A 20984-nucleotide genomic window follows, 5' to 3' on the forward strand; every position below is an offset into this window, starting at 1 on the left:
TCATAAAAAAATAAGGTTAATATATTCATAAAAAATGGGTTAATATAAATACGAAATATACACGCATAAGCACACTATTTTATTTGCATTTTATAATGTGTGTGTGTGTATATATATAGACAAAAATTAAATCTTGGTATCATTACTTAGTCAAATTGAAAAAGATGGTTTTGACAAAGTCATTAATTACATGGAACCAGGATTAAGTTTCTTTGATATGGAGGGACCCAGACATGATTTCCTTGTTGAAGAATAACTTAATGGACAAAAAACGACATTTTCTTATTATAGGTTTCTTCAGCAAAATTTAAAATACATATAGCAATCTAGTATTACTAACAATGATTTGGAAGTGAGAAAAGATTAATTAGGTTGCATAAATTGAGTAAAGCATATATATTTACCCGATTATTAAGTTAGGTTTTAGAGGCTTTTTATTATTTGTATATTAATTATTTTAAGTTATTATACTGAACAGGTTAAATATAATAATATATATCTTACAATTACTCATCGTATTTAATCTGAGTATTTCAAGAGAAAAGAAAATAGTTAATTTTTGAGTCGTATACAGGCAAATGTCCTAATTAATTAATCCATGCAATTAATTAACAACTGCTTTTGTTAGTGGTCATAATTTGCAAAATCAGGGAATCTTAACAAGTTGACAGCAGATCCATCATTAAGGAAGAACGGAAAGCATCAAAATCTGAAAAAGGAAGATTGATTGAGAAGGAAACACATTAAGTAAATTCTAATGACTTTTGTATTTGTTAAGTTAATCAAAACATATATAATAATACACTAAAAAAATTCTCAAATTAACTTAATTACATTCTAATTGAGAATAGCAGCTAGGCAGCTATAGGTTGAGGTGCATAATCTGCTAGAATATAATCGGGCAGGCTGTCTGTAAATCTATGAATATAATCATGATGTTTATTAATGGAGGCCTACGATGTTCGACAATCAAAGGAAAGATGGATTGCACTTGTTCGTGCTTATAAACTGTGTGAAAACACACACACACACACACAGTTAATCTTTTGTCCCCAAATCACACAAATTAACAAGTTTCAGCAACTACATAGTTACTGCCCGATCGATACTCGCAACTACAATACAATATTAAATTAATAATAATATAAAACTATGTTGAAGATCAGTCGCCATTTATATCTTTTCTCATTTCTTGCTTGCGGCTTTCAACTTGTATATATGCTAATCATGTTTAATTTGAATTTAGTTTTCTTCCTTCCTATCCTTTATCCTTTGATAAGGTAGGCTGTCTTAATTTGTCCGTACCTTTTGAAATAATTTAAAAAATTGTGACATATGGGTTTGTCCGTACATAGCTGAGCCCATTATAACATTCTCACAAAAGTTGACAACCAAACACTCAAAAATGCCCATTTTCATTTCTTTAATTTATTTATTTCTTGCTAATTGAAAATTAAATATATATTCAGTAACAGCTATGAGGGACATCGTATACATTGCATTACCTTAGGTAGCAAATAATTCTGGGGGTACTTAAGAGGTGAAATGGACCTCTTAACATATTTCTAATTTTATTGTCTCTTTCTATTAGTCACAAGAATTATATACATCCATTGTAAGCAGTATCAAATCAATTACAAGATAGTAAAATAATACAATACATTTTGATATTTTCTCTCTCAACTTTATCTTTGACCTTTTCTAATAGTTTTCAAGCTATATTTCGTCTAATATAGGATCAGAGCCTTTTATCTTTTCTAACAAATTTGAGAAAAGGAATCTCCATTATTGAGACACAGACGGGGAGAGAGAGAGAGGAATATGATACAGACATTTCAGCAGGGAGGCAAGCATTGATGAAACTTCAAGGATGCAAAATATGTTGAGATGGGAAATGGGAGGAATTGTCCTTAAAAGCTTTGTGATCAATGGTGAAGCAAACAATCAGCATGTGGGTTGCGGGACCAAATGTTTAATTCCTTGTACATAAAAGTAGTCAGGATATCGTACCCTTTTAGTTGAGATGTTTTGTTGTACTATATATATATATATATATGGCTACAATGCAGCATTTTCCATAATCTTTCTTCTTTTAAAATAACATTATTTCTTTTTATTTTTTATGCGACCTACATTGAATTTAATTTTTTTATCAAAATAACACGGGATATTATCTAAGCTTGGTTTAAGAGAGACCCATCAATCTAATCAACATGTCTTTTTAATTTTTTTTGCCAACAATTTAGAAACCAAAAAAAAAGAAAAGAATAGATCCACCAATTAAACTAATAAGTCTCTCTGAGGTAACTTTGATAAAAATCACAAAATAAATATTTTTGATTAATAATCATGGGTGTCAACAAAATTAATACTGTTATGCAAATATGTCGTGAATGTTGGACTTGAAAAGAAGACCCATAAAAGTCCCAACTTTGCTTGAAGAAACAAGATGCATGTTAGATAACGATTTTAAAATTATTAGGAAGAAGTGATATTATATAAAAAACTAAGTTTAGTGAGATAAAATTTTATTTATCTTATTATATAGATAATTTTTTTCTTTCTTTTACCATTGTTCTTAATTCTACCAAAGTTACAGACGGAAGAGTGAAAGGAATGTGCTTTCCAGTAAGTAATTCGTCGCTAGACATAAAATGCGTCAGTAAAACATCAGTGGAAATAATTTGTCACTAACCAAAAAAATGCATCACTATAACTTAAACATCTGTAAAAGTAATTTGTCACTAAACATAAAGACAGTAATTTGTCACTAAACATAAAGGAAGCAAAAGTAATTTGTCACAGAATCTAAAGACGCTACACAGAGAACAATATGAATGACAACCCGCCCATCTCTAAATAAGAAAGTTGTGCCACCATTAGTATTAGCAATAGAGACCAACTGGTCACAGAATATACTCTACTACTCACTAAACTACTTTTAGAGACGAGTTAACCACCTTGTTGTTTGCTATTCTGCTTTTTCGCCCCCACAATTTTGTCAAATTGCGTTCACGCAGCCGCTGCCAGGCAACCAGTTCAAGGATTTGAAGCCATAACCCATCATCTCGACTTGGAATAACTTCAGCTCAGGGGTTCCGTACAATTATACTTTTACCCCTCAAATAAAAAAAAGAAGAAAACTTACCGGTTATAATTAATCATAACCCTTGCAATTTCCTTTGTCACTTCAATAATAAATACTTGTTGGATTATATGTAAGCGAAATTTATAATTTAATTTTTATATTTTAACTTTTTTTATGTGATAATTTAAATTTTTTAATATTTCGATTATACTCCTGAATTATGTATTTTCATATCAATTGCACACATTGTCAAAATTGAGTTAAAACATGTAATACATGCGTTTTGAGATGTCCATCCAATTTCGTTATCAGTCACCATCTCTGTTAATCCTTTACCTCCTACAAATCATTTTCGTTATAACTTATTTTCTTTTTCATTCTCTACATCTCAATCGTGCTGCCCACAGAAAAAATAAACTATAATAGAGATGGTAGTCGACAAGAAGGATTTCTTAAAGATGGGTTGCATAGGATGAAGGGATAATTTAAGCATTTCAGAATGCGTGTATTTCACTCTCACTACAAGAAAATGGGATATTGCCGGCGAATTTTTCCCAGCGGTTTAAAGAAGTGTCGGGAATACACCAAAATTCCCGGCGATTTTCACAACCGCCGGAAAATATTTGACTTTTCTGGCGAATTTCAGTAACCGCCGGGAATTCTTATTTTTACCGGCGGTTTGACAAAATCGTCAGTAAATTTTTTTTACCTGCGGTTAAAAACCGCCGGTAATATTTTCCGACGGACGTATTTCCGGCAGAGAAAATTACCGCTGGTAAAAATTTTACCGGCGGTTTTTTTACTTTTTCTGGCAGCTTTTTAACCGCCGGGAAAAATCAAATCTCTTGTAGTGTCTTTAACTCAATTTGTAATGAAGTGTGCTATTAACTAAAACATACAGGGTACAAAGATATAATTAAAACAACGAAAAGTTAGCATTGTCACCGGAAAAAATATCAACTTACATGAATTAAATTATGGGTTTGGCTTTATATGTAGTAGAAGAGTTGCCTAGGCGTATTTATGTTAATAAAAAAAAAAAAAAACTCAAATAAAAACTCATTCTTATGAGTAGCGTTTAGCAGTTATAGTTTACTTTTTTATATTTTAAAAAAAATTTAATTGATAACTATTCTAGTTGTAACAGTAAAATTGTTCTTGTTTTATTATAATATAAATGTTATGTTCAGTCAAAAAAATACTTTTTTGATTATTTTAATTTTTCCTTTTTTATTAAGCAAATTACATAAATGTACTTTAAAAAAAGCTTCAACGATTGATAACACCAAATTTAATGTTTACTTATATCATAAAATAGATTTATAAAAGTTAATTCTACTCTAGAAAAGTGGTACTAATACGTAATATACACGTATAAATAATAAAAAAAAATATTACATATGCGTGGTAAAAAAGCTAAAGCGATTTCATAAATTGACATGAAACCTAGGCAAGAATAAAAAGGAAATTACTTATTAATATTAATTTTTTAAAAAGTGTGATTAAATATTATAATTTTTAAAATGTCTGATCTGGGCAACGAAATCAAAGAGGCCCAATTTAGAAGCTTTGTGTGGTCCAACTATTAAAATTAGGTAAATTGAAATTTGAATTGTGTGGTTTGAGCTATATATTTTTAACTTTTTTATGTTTCTTTTGCTCATAGACCTTCTTCTGATAAATTAATATTAATAGCCTAAATACATTATCTTTATTTTTCAATTTAAATTATTAAAAATTAACTCATATATAAAAGGTTTGTGTAAAAATGTTCAAAACCAAAAAAGGTTTAAGTAATAACGTAAAATCATAGGGACTTAATGAGGACTTTTGACTTAACAAATGAAAGTTTACGTCAAAAAATCACAAGAATTTTCAAAAAAAAAAAAAAAATTAAGCATGACAGGGACTTTTGACCTAGATATATAATATTTACACTGAGAACAAATACCCTTCGAAACATTTTTAAATACATAAAATCTTTCACAAATGACCTAAAACAATAGGAGGGTAACCATAAAATTAGTGTTAATTTATAGTCCAAAATATTAATTTAAAAAAGTATAAGAACTCAATGTTATTATCTAAATACAATAATAAATTTCTTTGTAGTAGAAAATGTCATTATCAAACTCCTTGAAGTTTGCAAGAAAGAGAATATTAGAGGGTATGGAAATTCCTATACAAACACTTCGATACTTCAGTTAGACATTGAAAATTAAAGTCTGTATTGAAACCAGTATAAAAAATATATATTTTTTGAAATGAGGACCTATTTATTTATAGAGAATTATGGATGTTTCTTAGTTCTACTAGAATTAAGATCTTTATAGATAATGTTTATCTTGATATTATGAGGTTTTAATAGAATTAGAATTTTTTTATGGATAATGTTTATCATTTTTGTAGAACTTTCAAAGGAATTTTTGAATATCAAAGTTATCTAATTTACACGATGTGAGAGACATCTCCCTGTTTATGAGAAAATTTACCTAAAATAAATACTCCCTTAATATAAATCTCTTAGTATCCTAGTTCTTTAATAATCGAGAGACGGTTGACAAAGCACGGGGAAAAGGTAATCAAGAACAACAACCAAAGGAACCAAACACTCTCAAGAATCCACCAAAAGAATGTAAGGTTAGAAGAATAGAGAGGTCAAAGACACTAACTAATTCAAAAAATTTCTCATTTAATAAAACATAGCATTTCTTTTACTATTACAAGAAGGACCTTGTACAAACATGGAACATCACACTATGTATAAGAATTAAAAAGACTATTGAATATGATTTAAGAGCAATAAAAGACTCCTAAATAGACAAAAGATGTTCACAAGATCAAAGTGTAACACCCTGTTTTTTGAGCGCACTAAAACTTATGACAATTTTGGAATAATAATTTTTTTTTCTTTCAATAAAACTACGACTAAGCCATATCATCGCTCTTATTCATCCCAAAATTTTCATACATTTATCTCAAAAGAAAATTAACATAAACATCAAGTGCGGAAGCTAGAATCGAACATAACATCTTAACATTAATCATAAATCAATTCTTACATTCTCATTAACCATAAACAAGGTTATACATCATCATTAACTATAAATGAGACTATATATCATCATTCCTTAAAACGTTCAGAATTCAAAGTAGCATAACTTAAATACATGGGTTACATAACATACATTCATACAACTCATCATGCACTTTGCTAAGTGTCATTTCATGCCTCATTCATCCTCGTTTCTGCTACAATATTTATCTGGAACGTTTGAATATTCTAGGGGCAAAGCCCAATTTAGATGATGAATCATTTAAGTAATGGAACAAAACATTTAATACTCATGTATGTATGTAATGCACATAACATCATAACTCTCATATTTTGGTCGACTGCACCTTAAGATTACTTGCAATTTTTACAGTCTCCCTGCCAGACCGGGGTGTATGGATGCACCCTTAGCAGAGCAACGAAGCCAGTACCTAATCCCAAATCCATGCAACGTTTGACTGTGAATCTCATCATGCTCATATGCATATTTCATAAATCAAACATGTAAATGCAATCTACATGACTTACTCATATCAAAGCATGACAACATGATAAGATCAATAAAATTGGATTTTGAAATCGAACCACTTACAAACTAAGTATTTTCATAAAACTAAATCCAGTTGAAAAATACCACTTACCTTCTCAAACTTATCGAGCTACCTCGATATCCACGCATTATCTCGAAATACGTGCATCGCCTCGATTTGAGTGCCAACATTGAAATTCGCACAAGTCACTTCAACTTAAACCTCATAGCATCATAATCATCATATTTATTTAAATAAGCATTAAAACCTATTTTTCATAATTTCTTGCATTTTCTTTATTTTTTTCTCTATTTCTTCATATTTTTCCTCAATAAATCTAATTAAATATTTCTCAAATACTTTCTTAAACATATCACTATAAAAATTCATAAAATAATATTCTTGAATTTCTAGAATTTTCTAGAAAATTTTATTCACATTGACTTAGTCTTTCAGACTTCCTCGGTAAGCATGCTCTGACATCGAAATACGTGTTCGATCAATTTCTTGGCTTCGAAAAACCCCTCTAGTCCCAAAATAACTCTTAGAATTATTTTGGCATTTTTCAAAAATTTTCTCCACATTTTTTTAATTTTTTTTTCTTTTCTTTTCTTCACTTCATCTTCTTCACTGCGCATACAATGCGCAACCAGCCATGCCCTCCAACCACTAGCCACCCGTCGCCGCTACGTCCAGCACCGCCACGCGCCGCCATGAGCCATCGCTGCCACTTCGAGACCACCGCACACAACGCCTCCACCTATACACCGTCGTAGCTCTATTGCTGCCATGCTCGCCAACTAGCCCATTGCCGCTGCCATGGATGCCCACCCGAGCTTCAGCGCTGCTATGCGGCCAACGTCGGCCGCCACATTGTGCTTATAACTTTTTCCAATTGAAAAGTCAACAAGACATCTTTTGTCTACCCTTACTTCATTTTCTTTGTGAAGCTAAGAGAATGTATAAGGGCGATGATGATTTTTTGACTCGAGATTTAGTTTGTTCACCATAGTAGTAGAAGCAAAATTCTCACAACTTCCTTTATCAATGATGTGCAAACTTTGCCATGCGTTGTACAAGTGGTATGGAAAATATTATTTCATAACCACTTTTCATCTTTCACTTGAGTCGCACTCAAATTCCTTTGAACCACGGGAGATTCTCCTTAGTCATTATAAATAATCTCTTCTCCACCACTTGAGTTATCATCAAGAGTAAGAGAGTTGAGATTAACTTTATCACCAACTTTTTCCACAAGAAAAACAATTTTTCGATTTTGACAATAAAAAGCAATATAACCAAATCTCTTACACTTAAAGCATTGAGTTGACTTTGAAGTGTTTGGGTTCTTAGGCTAAGAGCTTCCTTCATTTTTTGAGATTGGCTTGGAGAATGATGCTTTAGCTGTGGGCAAAGGCTTAGACGAAGAACTCCCCCAATTAAAGGATCCTTCTTTGCTTGAATAATGACGATTTTTCTTCTTGAATTGCTTTTCAACTCGATAGGCGAGTTTGTAGATATCGTTTAGAGACCAATAAGGCTACAACTTGATAATATTGGCAATTTTAAATTTGAGTCTAGGAAGATAATGAGCTATCGTTTGCTTATTGGCCTTGTTAACATCACAATGGAGCATCAAGTGTTCAACCTTAGTGGTGTATTCTTCCATGGACTACTCTCCTTAGCGAAAATTGTGGAATTTAATAAAGACATCTTGCTTGTACGTTTTTGGAAGAAACTTTTTCTTGAGTTCTCGTTTCATCTTTTCTCAAGTTCTTATCTTTTGTTTTCCTTCACATTATCTACGTTTCTTTAAATTCTCTCACCAAATGGAGAATGTTTCTTTAACTTGATAGCTACAAGTTTCATTTTTTGGTCATCTCTAATGTCATGATATTCAAATATATTTTCCAGCCATATGTAGCCAGTCAAGAAAATCTTCTGGAGCTCAATCATCGATCAAGAAAAATGACATATAATTAATATGACATATAATTAATTATAATTAATTTGACTCATTTGGTGGAAATTTGACTCTCTTGATAAGCTCTTAAAGTGACTCCCCATGTATAGTTGATAGTCAAAAAGAGTTGTCTTTTCTTGATTAATAAACTATAGAATGCTTCTGCACAAATTATGAAGGTCTCTCGTTTGATTAGTCTTCAAGGGACTTCACGATCTCTTGATATTCTAATTATTTACAATCTTTCAATGCACCACCCATAGTCTCTTGATGTTTTGTTTCTTTTGAGATTTTTTCTTTTTCTTTTTTAAGCCAAATTAATTATTTTAATTTTTCAATTTTTTTATTTTTTGTCTTTTCATCATGACACATCACTTATAATGTTAAACTAAAATCACATGAGCGATCGTGCAAAAGACTATAAAATCAGGGTCCATAAGACAGTGGAAAGATGTGGAATAAAACAAAAAAAAAATACCCTATTAAAGGGGCCCAAATCACCTCAATTTCATATGAAAAAGATAGAAAAGAATGGTTACGTATGCTATGATTATACTTAAAAAGTTGAATTTAAGTTTAACATATTCATATTACATAAGATATTCCTATACCAAAAAATAAAATAAAAAATAAAATAATGCAATAACATTCTAATATTTAAATTAATAGAACGAGTATCGGTTATTAACAAAACACACGGAATGTTAACTAGTGACCCATGCTACGCAATTAATAAAAAATTATAATTGACTGTGTTTTGTTTTATTTTATTATTAATATTAATATTAATATTGGAGTAAGCGAAAGCTTAGTGAGGTTCGGGTTTAACAACCACCAAGCCAAGCCAAGCCCTGCCCCTACGTAAATATTTGGTCACAAGTCAACTTCGTCTTCCACAAAAATGCTGTTTAGTCTTAACTAGATAGTAGGAGTGTAGGACAAAACATGACCAACATCTGATGTACCCATTAATTGCTGGTTAATCCAATAATTAAAACATATAATTACAATTATAACCTGTAATGCTACTTAATTGGTAGGATAGAATAAAAAAATATTATTCTTAAAATTGCATTTCTAATTATGTTTTATTTTATTTTTTTTCTTTATTATTATTATTATTATTCTAATAAAGTAAGTTGGAGTGGGTGTTTGACTATTGGATTGGTCCATGCTTCTCTTTTTCTCTCAATAAATTAGAGAGAGAATATTTAAGGAACAATAAATTGCTTGAGTCGTCTTTATTAACAAAAGCATATTACTAAATAATAATAGCCGAAAAATAATAAATAATATTATGAAAACAATATCCATGGAGAAAGTAAAACGGATATATATATATATATATTACCAGGCCGTACGTTTTATGAAATAAATAAATTCAAAAGGTCATGCGAGCCACCCCTCCTCCAATCTAAGCTGTCGATTGTCGAGGGTTAAACTAGAAAGGGCAAAGTCGTCATTCGAAAGGAACAAATCCACAAATCCCGGGACAGAAAGGTCACTTCGCCGAATCAGTGGGGGGCGTTACGGTACTTTCGGCAGTGAATGAATACAATGATGGCCGTGAGTCCCTGGAATGGCTTGCAGAGTTGGCAATCTCTTCTACCATTTGGTCCATCGCTAATCTCTCTATATCCTTCCATTGATGTATATTTTTAAGCTCTGGATTCACTCCTCTCTCTCTCTCTCGCTCTCTCTCTCTCTCTCTCTGCATCGCTCTCTAGGCAGTTAAACGGCTCCTATCCCCTCACCTACTCTCTCTCTTTCTCTCTCGCTCAATACTTTCTCTCCCATCTTGCCGTTTCATTCGTATATTTAATCCTCCATTAAATCTCCATCCTCTGTGTCTTTAGCAAATCCGGGCAGAGAGAGAGAGAGAGAGGAGCAGGGAGGTTTGGAGAGAAAGAGAGAGCAGAGAGCTTAAGAGATGCCTCTTGTGCGGGTCCAGGTGAGGAACGAGTACAGCTTCGGACAGCCGGAGCTATATACAGAAGCTGACCAAGAAGAGCCCAAATCCGTCCTGGATGGCGTTGCTGTGGCTGGACTTGTTGGGATCTTGCGCCAATTAGGCGATCTTGCTGAGTAATGTTTCTGCTTTTGTTCACTTTCCCTCTTCCCCATTGTCGGAACCTAGATTTGGTAATGGTTTATTGTGGTCTTGGAATGCCTTAGTTTGTTAATTTTACGATATTTTCACCGTTTATGAATTTTAGGATTTTTAGTTTAAAGAGAAGCAACGGAGGGGATGTGAGCTATTAGACTTGTGCGCGTATGGGAATAGGAACTTATTTTAGCTAAATTAGTAGTTTAGTTTGGTACCATGTGCCATTTCTGATATGGGTTTTTACTTTTTAGTTTTGTTTGTTGATGGCAATAACAACATGTGATATTAGAAGGAGATGGAATGGAGTAATTGGGGTTGTGTAGACTTGCGCATGCTGGGAAGTAGCATTATTTTGTAGCTGACTTAGAAGTTCATCACATGCACTTCAGTGGGTATCCTTTAAGTCTTGAAAAGTACTCTCTTTAAGAAAGGGGAAAGCGCAGAAAATAAGAAGTTTATATTCAATGATTTTATCTCTTATTCTGCTTTATGGAACCTGAGTAAGTTGTGGTTTCAATGTAGCAGAAATCATTTTGTTATGGTAAAAGACAAGAACTCCTTCCAAGTGACTTGTGTTGGGTGTCTTAATAGTATTCCTGGAATGCCAAATTACTCTTACTTCATCTTTTGATCCTCAAGCACTTACACTTTTATCCTCTTAGAAATTGATAGCTAGCCAGTATCGTATACTTTTGAAATTGAAAAATGATCAATGGTGATATTTCAATGACTAGTGCTTGTGATGGTGAGTGTGTTGGGGGGGGGGGGCTTGATAATGGTATTTCAAGGTGAGTGGCAGGGCATAGTAAGTGCTACTTAATGGTAGAAAGTTTATTTGCATCCTAAACATCCCCCTCCCTCAGGGTGCATGCAAACTATTGATATTTGTAGAAAGCCTAACGCAAAGACTTGAGGCTTCATTGTCTAAACTATTGATATTTTTGTCCTTTGGATAATGGTTCTATGGAAAGTGGCTGTTTTATTTTAAGTTGAGATATCATAGAAGAGACCTCCACCATAAGCATAGCGACCCTTAACAGAAAAAAAAAAAAAAAAAAAAGAGTCCAGTAGGAATTGTTGTTTTGCAAAAAGAGGAAACAAGAATGATTCCTTTCAGACCAATGAATGGAAGAATAATGCCTTCAAAGGCTTTTGTATTTGCTCTGGGGAAAAGGCTGCTAATATTTTAGACTTGTGGAAAGTGTTAGCCGCCAGAAAGTCTTATTAATATTTTAGTCCTTGGAGAATGCCCTGCTTGCTGGCTGACAGAGTAGTTTCCAAACAAACCACTTCGTCAGTAATTTTTAAGACTGAAAGTTTTTTATTGATTTTGTTAATTGTTTAGTTGGCGAATTTGGTTGGTGTCATCAAATTCTTTTACTTCAGAGTTAATGTAATCACTTCTTTTTCTTTGAATTTGCTTGAAGTGTCCATGATGACAAGTTCCAACTGTAATCAGCTTTTTTTTTTTTTGTTCTCTTTGTGTTTTACAGAAGATATGGCCTTAAAATAGAAACAATTGGTGAGCTAGAATGCATGGAACTGACCTCACATAGTGGGATTAAGGCTTGATATGTTGGCTTGTAGTGAAAACTTTTGCATCCAGTTTTTATGCGAAAACTATAATTTATCCAGTTGGAAGATGATTTAAATTAAGTAGATAAGTTTAAATTAATGAATTGGAAACCCGCTAGCACCCAAGAAACAGATTAACTAGGAACTCCAAAAGACATTGATAACTTAGGAAGGAATTCCAGAAGGCATTCATAAAGTAGGAAGTGCAATGATTTGCCTTCCAATACTAAAACATTCATAATGAAAATAAATAATAACTACGATTATATATTGGGTATCTAGATCTGAGGTTGAGAAGTACTTGATTTCCTTAGTGTGAAACAATAAGGGAATAAGATCAAATCCGAGCTAAGTTGAACCCTGAAGATAGAGTTGCTTGATCCCTTGCACAGTGGGGGCCTCCGATGATCTTCAAGAAGCATCATCGCACCTCTTAACAAGAGATTTGACATTTGGTAAAGTTCTATTATTTTCCAAAACACTAGTTTTAGTTGTTTTTTTTTCTTTCTTTTTTTTCTGACAAGTTTTTCCTTCCTTGAGTTTGCATAATTGCATGAAGTGTCAGCGACATTCACTCATGAGTTTATTCTAAATTTGGAACTTTCCCCATTAACTTTTCCTTCATTTCCCCCTCCTAAAATGAGGAAGGCAGGCTGGCACTTCATTTTCCTTCTATTGGAAATTGTTTGAAGCTGGCTTGTGGAGAATCATGTTAGTCTTTAATGATTTAACTGTGAGTGTGCAAAATTGTGATAGAAACCATAGTACCACCTGCTTGTTTTGATCCAATTAAAGACAGTGAGAAATTGCATCGATTTTCAACAAATTGCAGTGTTACTCTTAATGGTAACGTTCTGTCATCAAGTTTTTCTTTAGCATCTTGCAATACTGTACTGAGATAGCGCTTCTGTTTGTTGTAGATTTGCGGCAGAGGTTTTTCATGGCTTACAGGAGCAAGTGATGAATACATCTTCTAGAAGCCATAAATTGATGGTTCGTGTACGACATATTGAAGCTGCACTTACTCCTCTTGAGAAGGCGATGCTGGCCCAAAAGAACCACCTACATTTTGCATATACAGCTGGTATGTCTCATGGCCTGTTGTCAATGATTGTATCCATGAACCTTGTCTTACACAGCTCTTATGGTAGCTCATGTGTGTTTCAATGGTTACATCTGTTCATAGGTAGATAATAGCTGAGCTTGTTACAGAATTCAATTAGAGTTTCTGTATATGGATTATTCACAAGCTTATTTACAAAATGCTAGTAAAGTTTCTTACTGTGACTGAGGCTTTATTTACACTACTCATTCTTGGTAAACCAGTGACTAAACAAATCTAGCTTAGCTACTGTTCTTTCAGGATTTGATTCTGAGATCAAATCATTTGTTTGCCCTGCTCTGAGTCTGTTGGACTTGAAGAAACACATTTTAACCCTGTGCATTCCTGCTTAACTGTCCTGGAACAAGCCAGGAAGAATTGCCCATGACCAATATGACTTGGATGGTTCGGATAGCATGTCAGCAGCATGCTAAAAATGCAGTAGGAATCAGAGTGCCTGAACTTCATTTTAGTTTGGGATTTTATTTGTTCATAATCAATATTTTAGCACTTTAAGCTTTTCCATTTAAATAAAACCAAATCAAAGGCAGAAGACCAAGAAGTTCTATGATTTCCATGCTTAGTTATTAATTTAGATGGATTCAGGTAGACATAACTTGGGTGTATCTCGATTCAGTTAATCCCAAATATTGGCTTAAATATTCTTCAGTATGCATGGCTCCTAACCCAGGATCTGAGTGCACAGCCTATTGAGTATGATGACTAGTTAACATAGTTCACAATAAACAATGGTGAATTGAAGAATGAATAGAGAATAATTTTGTCTGTCCAGAATGCATGGCTCCTAACAAATGATCTAAGTGCTAAACTGTTTGCTCTAGTGATGGATGAATTCACAAAAGACATCCAAGAAGAGTTGCCTTGGTGTATACCATTTACAGTTGATATTATGAAATTCCTTTAATGCAAAACAGAAAGTTTTATGGGATAGTTAAGACCAATTATGTTATGTAACATGGAATGTTAGATAGTTAAGTACTAGCACATGTCAAATATGATCAAAACTGAGATGCAGATATTACAATGAATGTGTGACCATAACAAAACAAAAAAAAGACAATCACAAATGAGATTAAGATGGTTTAGACATGTGAAAAGAAAACAATACGCACTTATAATGAAAATGGATGGAATGGAAAAAGTGTGTAGTGAAAGAGGTAGATGGCTAAAAAAAAACTTTAGTAGGAAACTCTCTGCGTGGTAGAATTCTTGTAGCAAATCCCACTTAAGGCTAGTTAGCATTGTTCTTTATTGAAACTAGATGTAAAGCTTTGAGTCATCCATTTGTATAAACACCATTATGGGAGGTGGATTGGTGACCTGTAGTTTATATTAAGGCTGATGCTGTAGGTTCTATTTCATTCTTTACAAGAAATGCTTTAGGACCATGCAGGGTGATCATTTGGCAGGAAAAGGAATATATATACATGGATATGCTTTGTGTCCTTATTAGATAAGGATCACATTTGAATATAATGCTTGTTTTTGGTTTATTTATGTTTAATTCACAATCCTTGGTGTTAAGTTTTCTTTTTTTCTACATTTATTTTGTCACCCTTTCAAGTCCTTTACGGGAAGGAGTTGCTTTATAGGCTCTTATTGGCATGCCCATATCCCAAATGAACGACATCACCTTATTTGTGGTGACTTGCCACAGTTCATCATGGACTCCTATGAAGAATGTCGTGATCCACCACGTCTTCACTTGCTCGATAAGTATGGTTCAGTACTGAAGTTTTAGTTTTCATTGTATTTAACTGCTAGGTACTTGATCCTTTGTCTTTGGCTTTTAGATTTGACAGTGGTGGCCCAGGAACTTGCTTAAGGAGATACTCGGATCCTACATTCTTTCGGAGGGCATCAGCTAGCTCTGGAGAAGCAAATGTTGAGAAAGTGTTAAAAGATAGGAAGGCTCGTAGAAGCAAGGTATGTCTATGTCTGGTAATGTATAAATACAAAAAAATTTCAGGCGCCAGGGAAATTTCCATTTATATTAGCTAGGTAAAAGAGACTCGTAATAAATTCAACTTCATTCCGCATGTACCTGTGGCTTCGTTAAGTTTCTATGGATTATAATTACTTTGGATGTATTTCCCTGCTAGATTTCTCTATGGACCTGCTGGCATGGTTACAGATTAAGATCATAGAAACAAATTCTTTCATATACTGATTTCCCTTTTATCACGGCCATAAATGATATTCTTTCTTTCTTAGTTTTCCTTGTGTAATACAAATTTGGTTTTGACAAAAGTTGCTACCTCTGTGCTTCTGTTTGAATGTCTGACATAAGGATGTCAAAAATGAGCAGAAAAAGAGAACATGGCAGAGAAATGATGTGTCTCATGGTGTATCAGTATCCAACCACACTAACGGGTATTTTGTTTAGTTGCATTCATTTTTTATTTTTTTGTTTACCATGATTGTTCTAGTTTTTCATAATATGGTTTCTTCAAGTGCTTGATCTGATGAAGTTAAGATGCTTGTTTATCTGTCCATGCAGAACTCAATTTACTTCTGTGAAAGTCGATGACCAAAATTTGCCACCTCAGATGGCCTCCACCTTTGATGGTACATCGAAATCTAATATTGGAGAGATATCTAAGCCAGAAGACCAATCAGACTCTTTTGATTTAAGAACTGAGTCGGGCTACATAGAATGTGTTTTCCATCCAACTTATACCATGACAACTAAAGAACAAGAACTGAAGGAATCATCCTTTTCTTGTTCAGGGGTGGAGCAGAATGATACCTATGATTCAGCTTCTGTTGATGAACAAGGCAGAATCATAAATGATTGTGGACATGATTTATCACAAGAGCAAACTGGCCCCAATTCATCTAGTGTTACTTGGGATGAAAAGACAGAAATAGTAGAGTCTAACAGTCGTGAATATGATCGTGATGAAACTGAAGAGACACTCATGACAAACTTTGATGGAGATATGCAAGAAAATGGAGCTGTTAACTTCAGAAATGTTGATCAGATAAGTTTTCAGTTTGACAATGAAGACACACCAACATTGTTCTCTCTTCAGAACCTGCATGAAGATATTGAGAGTGAACCAGATAATTACATGGATGCACTGAACAGTATCGAAACAGAATCAGAAACTGATTTAGATTTCCAAACAAAGCAAGAACTGAAGCAGTCTTCCAATTTAAACAATGACAGGACAAAAGATGGAATGCATAGGAGTATGGCGCATCACTCAGACCTTCAACCATCAAACTTGGTATCTCAGACTGCAGCTTACAATTCCTCAAACCAAGTGAAATCTAATGAAAATCCCATCTTCTCAGAGTATTGTCCTCTTGAAGAGACACCTCAAGTTGCTGAAGAATCTGTTGATATAAGCAATCCTCTGGATGCACTGAACAGTATTGAAACAGAATCAGAAACTGATTTAGATTGCCAAACAAAGCAAGAACTGAAGCAGTCTTCCATTTTAAACAATGACAGGACAGAAGATGGAATGCATGGGAGTATGGCACATCACTCAGACCTTCAACCATCAAACTTGGTATCTCAGACTGCAGCTTACAATTCCTCAAACCAAGTGAAATCTAATGAAAATCCCGTCTCCTCAAAGTCTTGTTCTCTTGAAGAGACACCTCAAGTTGCTAAAGAATCTGTTGATATAAGCAATCCTCTGGATGTCGACTTCGATGCAGACGGTAACATTCCTCGTGGGTCTGCTGTAGAATCTGATTTCAGCAATTTACTTAACTCTGGCTCTGCAGAACTTAATCTGTTTCCCGATAAGATCGTAGACACATCCTGTGAACCTCAGAAAGCTCCCACTGGACCTTCTGGTGTTCCACCAGTTAAGTTCTGGACAAATGGAGAGCTGCTAGGACTTGAACCATCAAAGCCTCCAGATTTTAGTGTATCAAGTGCCATAAGTCAGAACTGTGCTCCTAGAAGTAAAAATGATGCTCACCCTTTTAGCAATATTAATATTTCTAATGGTGATGGAGAACTGAGAATGCCCAATGAGTCCATTCAGACCTCCCAAATAAGTGAACAGATTTCTTCAAAATGCTCAAAATCAAACCACAATGATCAAGATGGCATATTTGATAAGAGAACATCTTGGAGATTTTTGTCCACTCACTTAGATGCCAAACCCAACAAGTTTGGAAATTCTCATACTACTAGTAGTTTTAATGACAACTATGGGCATAGTTTGAGTGAGACTAGTGAAGAGATAACTGGGACTGAGCAGCCATTCACGCCAGGTGTTAAAGCAATACCTACTGAAGCTAGTCAGAAGGATGGCGGAAATGCGTCTCAGATGTTTGGTCTTATGAGTGATAGATTCCTTGTAAATGGTCTTCAAAGAAGTGTATCACTTGGCCATGACAAGAAGTCTGAACCTGCAATCTCCATAAAAACAAATGGCTTTCAGCAGAATAGCAGGAACAGGACTGTTGCATATCAAAACTTATCCAAGATAACTGTGAAGGGGTATCTTGGAAGTAGGTCTCCTATTAGTTCACCTTCTTGTTCGCCACCACTTGAACATATGAAGATATCTTTTCAGCCCCTGAATGGCTCTGAAACTTCCAAACTAAAACTGAAATTTCCAGATAGAAGTGATTGTCATGACAGCAATGGAGATATTTTGCCTTCATTTCAACTGGTCCCAGAGCCTGCTACTCCAAAACATGACAATGGTTCAGACTCTGATGATGATACATTTTGTAGATCATCTCCTTATATGTCAGATGATTGTGTTAGCCATCACTCTGAGTCAAACTCTGAGCAGTGGGAATATGATGATAATACTCCAAGAAAGGAAAGCGAGCTGTATGATGCTTTACGCAGAATCTCATCATCAGAATCAGTGTCAAGCTCTTTGGAGTTTGAAGGAACGGAAGATGGAGGAATCCATGTTGACTATGGACTACAGAATCATTGTGTTGAGAACTATATAAAACATTGTGAATGTGATTGTTCGCTTCCAAGTTTGAGCAATCTGAACCCTTTATTTGAACAAGAAATGGAGAATAGTTCTGAGGCAACAGATCTGCCCAAGACACACTTACCTAAGGAGAAGACTACACCATTGCCGCCTCCTCTTCCTCCATTGCCGTGGTGGGTTATGAAACCACATTCAGATGTGATCCCTGGAAAACAAGATTCTGTACCTGAGGCCCTTATTCATACCTCTAATGTGAAATCTATGTGTGCTCTCTCTCCACTATCTGAGCCAAGCCCCATTAAGCAACAAAAAAACACTGAAGAGTCTGTTCTGTTCATGCCAAAGGGCAAGGTAAACATTTTTTTTTTTTTTTTGGTTGCATGATTTTTATTTATTTAATAATTTAGCACCTGAAGTTCGAACTGTCTTTATATTAATATTGGAATTAATATACATAAGAGCCAATTAAGGAACAAAAATGACCATTAAATGCTTTGCATCCTGCAGCCAGAGTGGCAGAAACCAGATGGGCAAAAAGAAGATAATCGTGCTATAAATGGCGGGGGCATTGATGAAAAAGAGGATTTTCTACATCAGATTAGGGAAAAAGTAAGTAGTCCCTATTTGTGTTGTTTCTCATTGCTTGTATTAACCAAGAACTAAAGATCTGCTTAATTTTATGTTAGATTGGTATAGAGAAAGGAGAATGCATTCAATAAACTGCTGATGTAACAATGATTGCCATATTAATAGTATAATTTAGAGCAGTCAGGCACTACTTTAAATCATTTCTGTTAGGACTTGTTAGAAAATAAAATGGAGAATAACACATGCAGATCTTGTTTTCCATTTAATTCATTTTTACCTGCCAAATCCACTGTTGTAAGTGGGGGTGCCTCTAGATCTCATTGTACACTCCAGGATTCATAAAATCACTAATGAGGAGCCATCTTCTGATAGTTTTTCGACCTTTCATGTCTTGTACCTGGAAGTGGTACATACAAGTGTCCTTTGCATTTTCTCTTTCCAGTTTAAAATCTTTGTCATACACCGTATATGCTCCCTGTTCTTTTAATGACATTTTGTGATATTGGGCAGTGGTAGTTCCTCCCTCTTATTTTGTACTTCTCAAGGGTTCTTCCCTTCCAATCATCACAAGTCCACCGAGGAATATCATTGCACTAGGGCTTGCTTTGGAAACCTATTTTGGTAATGCCTAGATTTTTGCTTGATTATTCCACTACTAATGCTCAAATGAAATCCCTCATATTCTGAAATCAAATTACATTCACCTGGGTGTCTCCTCCTCTATCCAACTCTTATTCTGGGTAACTTGCCCGTTCTTCTCCTGCCTTGTGGGTCATTGACCCAACACAGCAATGATTTTACTGGGAGTATGTTTTTGTAGACAAGACTCAACATATGACTTTTTCACGACCTCTTCTCTACATACTTTTGAAGGAAGTCTCATTGCTTCTTACTGAGGTTATTAACCTTTCTGATTCTGCAGGGTCATGTAATTGAGATAAAAACAAGTGATATAGCTCCTTCCCTGGGCTGCAGTTGTTTGAGGAGGAAAAAAAAAAAAAAAAATCCCTCTTTCAGTATAGAACTTAAAACTCTTGTTCACTTTGTGTAGCTTGTACATGCATTTGTCTCCCCCCCTCCTCTGGTTGTAGTTTTACACAACAACATCTGGCTAATCCCAGAAAGTTAATTTGCTACCTCTCAAATGGTTGTCAATTTATTTCAGTAGTCTGAAAGCTGTCTATCACCTTATTCTTAACAATTATGCATACTTTTAACCAACATATGTTGAATTATAGATACATGGATTAGAGCAACATGCATGTTGTGATGGTTCTGTCCGTTTCTTTCTTTATATATATATATATATATATATATGTTCAATATCATTTTATTTTAGGACACTTGATTTTGGTTATTAACTAATTATTTTGGTTGTAGCTAACTATATATTCCATGTCCAATGTATTATTCCAGTCATTCAACCTGAGGCGGACAGCAACTGAAAAACCAGCAGTTACACCTGGGCCAACTGCCAATGTGAAAGTCACTGCAATTCTGGAGAAGGCAAATGCAATACGCCAGGTTCTTGACAGTATTCTCTTTCACCTTGTTCTTTTTCCTCTCACTTTCTGGTCATTTTCTTTGGCTCATTACCTAACGAGATTTCTACTTAAAACGCGTTATCAGGCTGTGGGCAGCGATGATGGGGAAGAAGACGATGATAAGTGGAGCGACACTTGATTTCCCTTGTACGCTATCTGCCAGCCTACTCCATCACAAGCCATCCCCTTGGAGTCATTAATTTTCCTAAGCCGGCAAGGTTATGCCATGCATATGTGAATAATGCTAGCTCCTCTTTGTAATTAACTGGTAGGGATTTTCTTTGTAGCTTGATGAGGTTATTTTCCTTCAATAAAGGCAGTTGTTTGTGCATAATGCCTGAGAAATTGGAATTGCTCCCTTTTGGAGGTGTAATCCAAGGGGCTATGTTCATTTTTGAGCCTGTGATATGTGGCAAAGGCCTGCAATGGATCGCTTCTTTGAAATTCAACATTTTCTTTTAATAATCATTGTTCTTTCCCTTTTCA

General features: G+C 34.4%; 1 protein-coding gene across 3 annotated transcripts; it reads left to right on the top strand.

Moving 5' to 3' along the window:
* The first annotated feature begins 10217 nt into the window (after positions 1-10217).
* Positions 10218-20984, top strand: LOC127807834 (protein SCAR3-like). Of its 3 annotated transcripts, none has more exons than XM_052345972.1 (9): positions 10218-10721; positions 13239-13402; positions 15034-15157; positions 15235-15367; positions 15732-15814; positions 15942-18717; positions 18874-18975; positions 20371-20478; positions 20584-20984. In XM_052345972.1, the coding sequence occupies exons 1-9, from the start codon at positions 10567-10569 to the stop codon at positions 20635-20637; spliced, it is 3699 nt and encodes a 1232-aa protein (XP_052201932.1). In that variant the 5' UTR covers positions 10218-10566; the 3' UTR covers positions 20638-20984. The 3 variants fall into 3 exon arrangements, with proteins under 3 accessions (XP_052201932.1, XP_052201933.1, XP_052201934.1); XM_052345973.1 differs by having other exon boundaries at positions 15750-15814; XM_052345974.1 differs by lacking the exon at positions 10218-10721 and having other exon boundaries at positions 13254-13402; positions 15006-15157.

This window comes from Diospyros lotus, chromosome 8 (genome assembly GCF_014633365.1).
Source record: "Diospyros lotus cultivar Yz01 chromosome 8, ASM1463336v1, whole genome shotgun sequence".
Lineage (NCBI taxonomy): Eukaryota > Viridiplantae > Streptophyta > Magnoliopsida > Ericales > Ebenaceae > Diospyros > Diospyros lotus.

Bases quoted from the DNA above. Each gene is read 5' to 3' on its own strand.
- LOC127807834 (XM_052345972.1), top strand. From the start codon at position 10,567: ATGCCTCTTGTGCGGGTCCAGGTGAGGAACGAGTACAGCTTCGGACAG. The intron at 10,722-13,238 runs GTAATGTTTCTG...TGTTTGTTGTAG, and splicing joins CAATTAGGCGATCTTGCTGA to ATTTGCGGCAGAGGTTTTTC. The intron at 20,479-20,583 runs GTTCTTGACAGT...ACGCGTTATCAG, and splicing joins AGGCAAATGCAATACGCCAG to GCTGTGGGCAGCGATGATGG.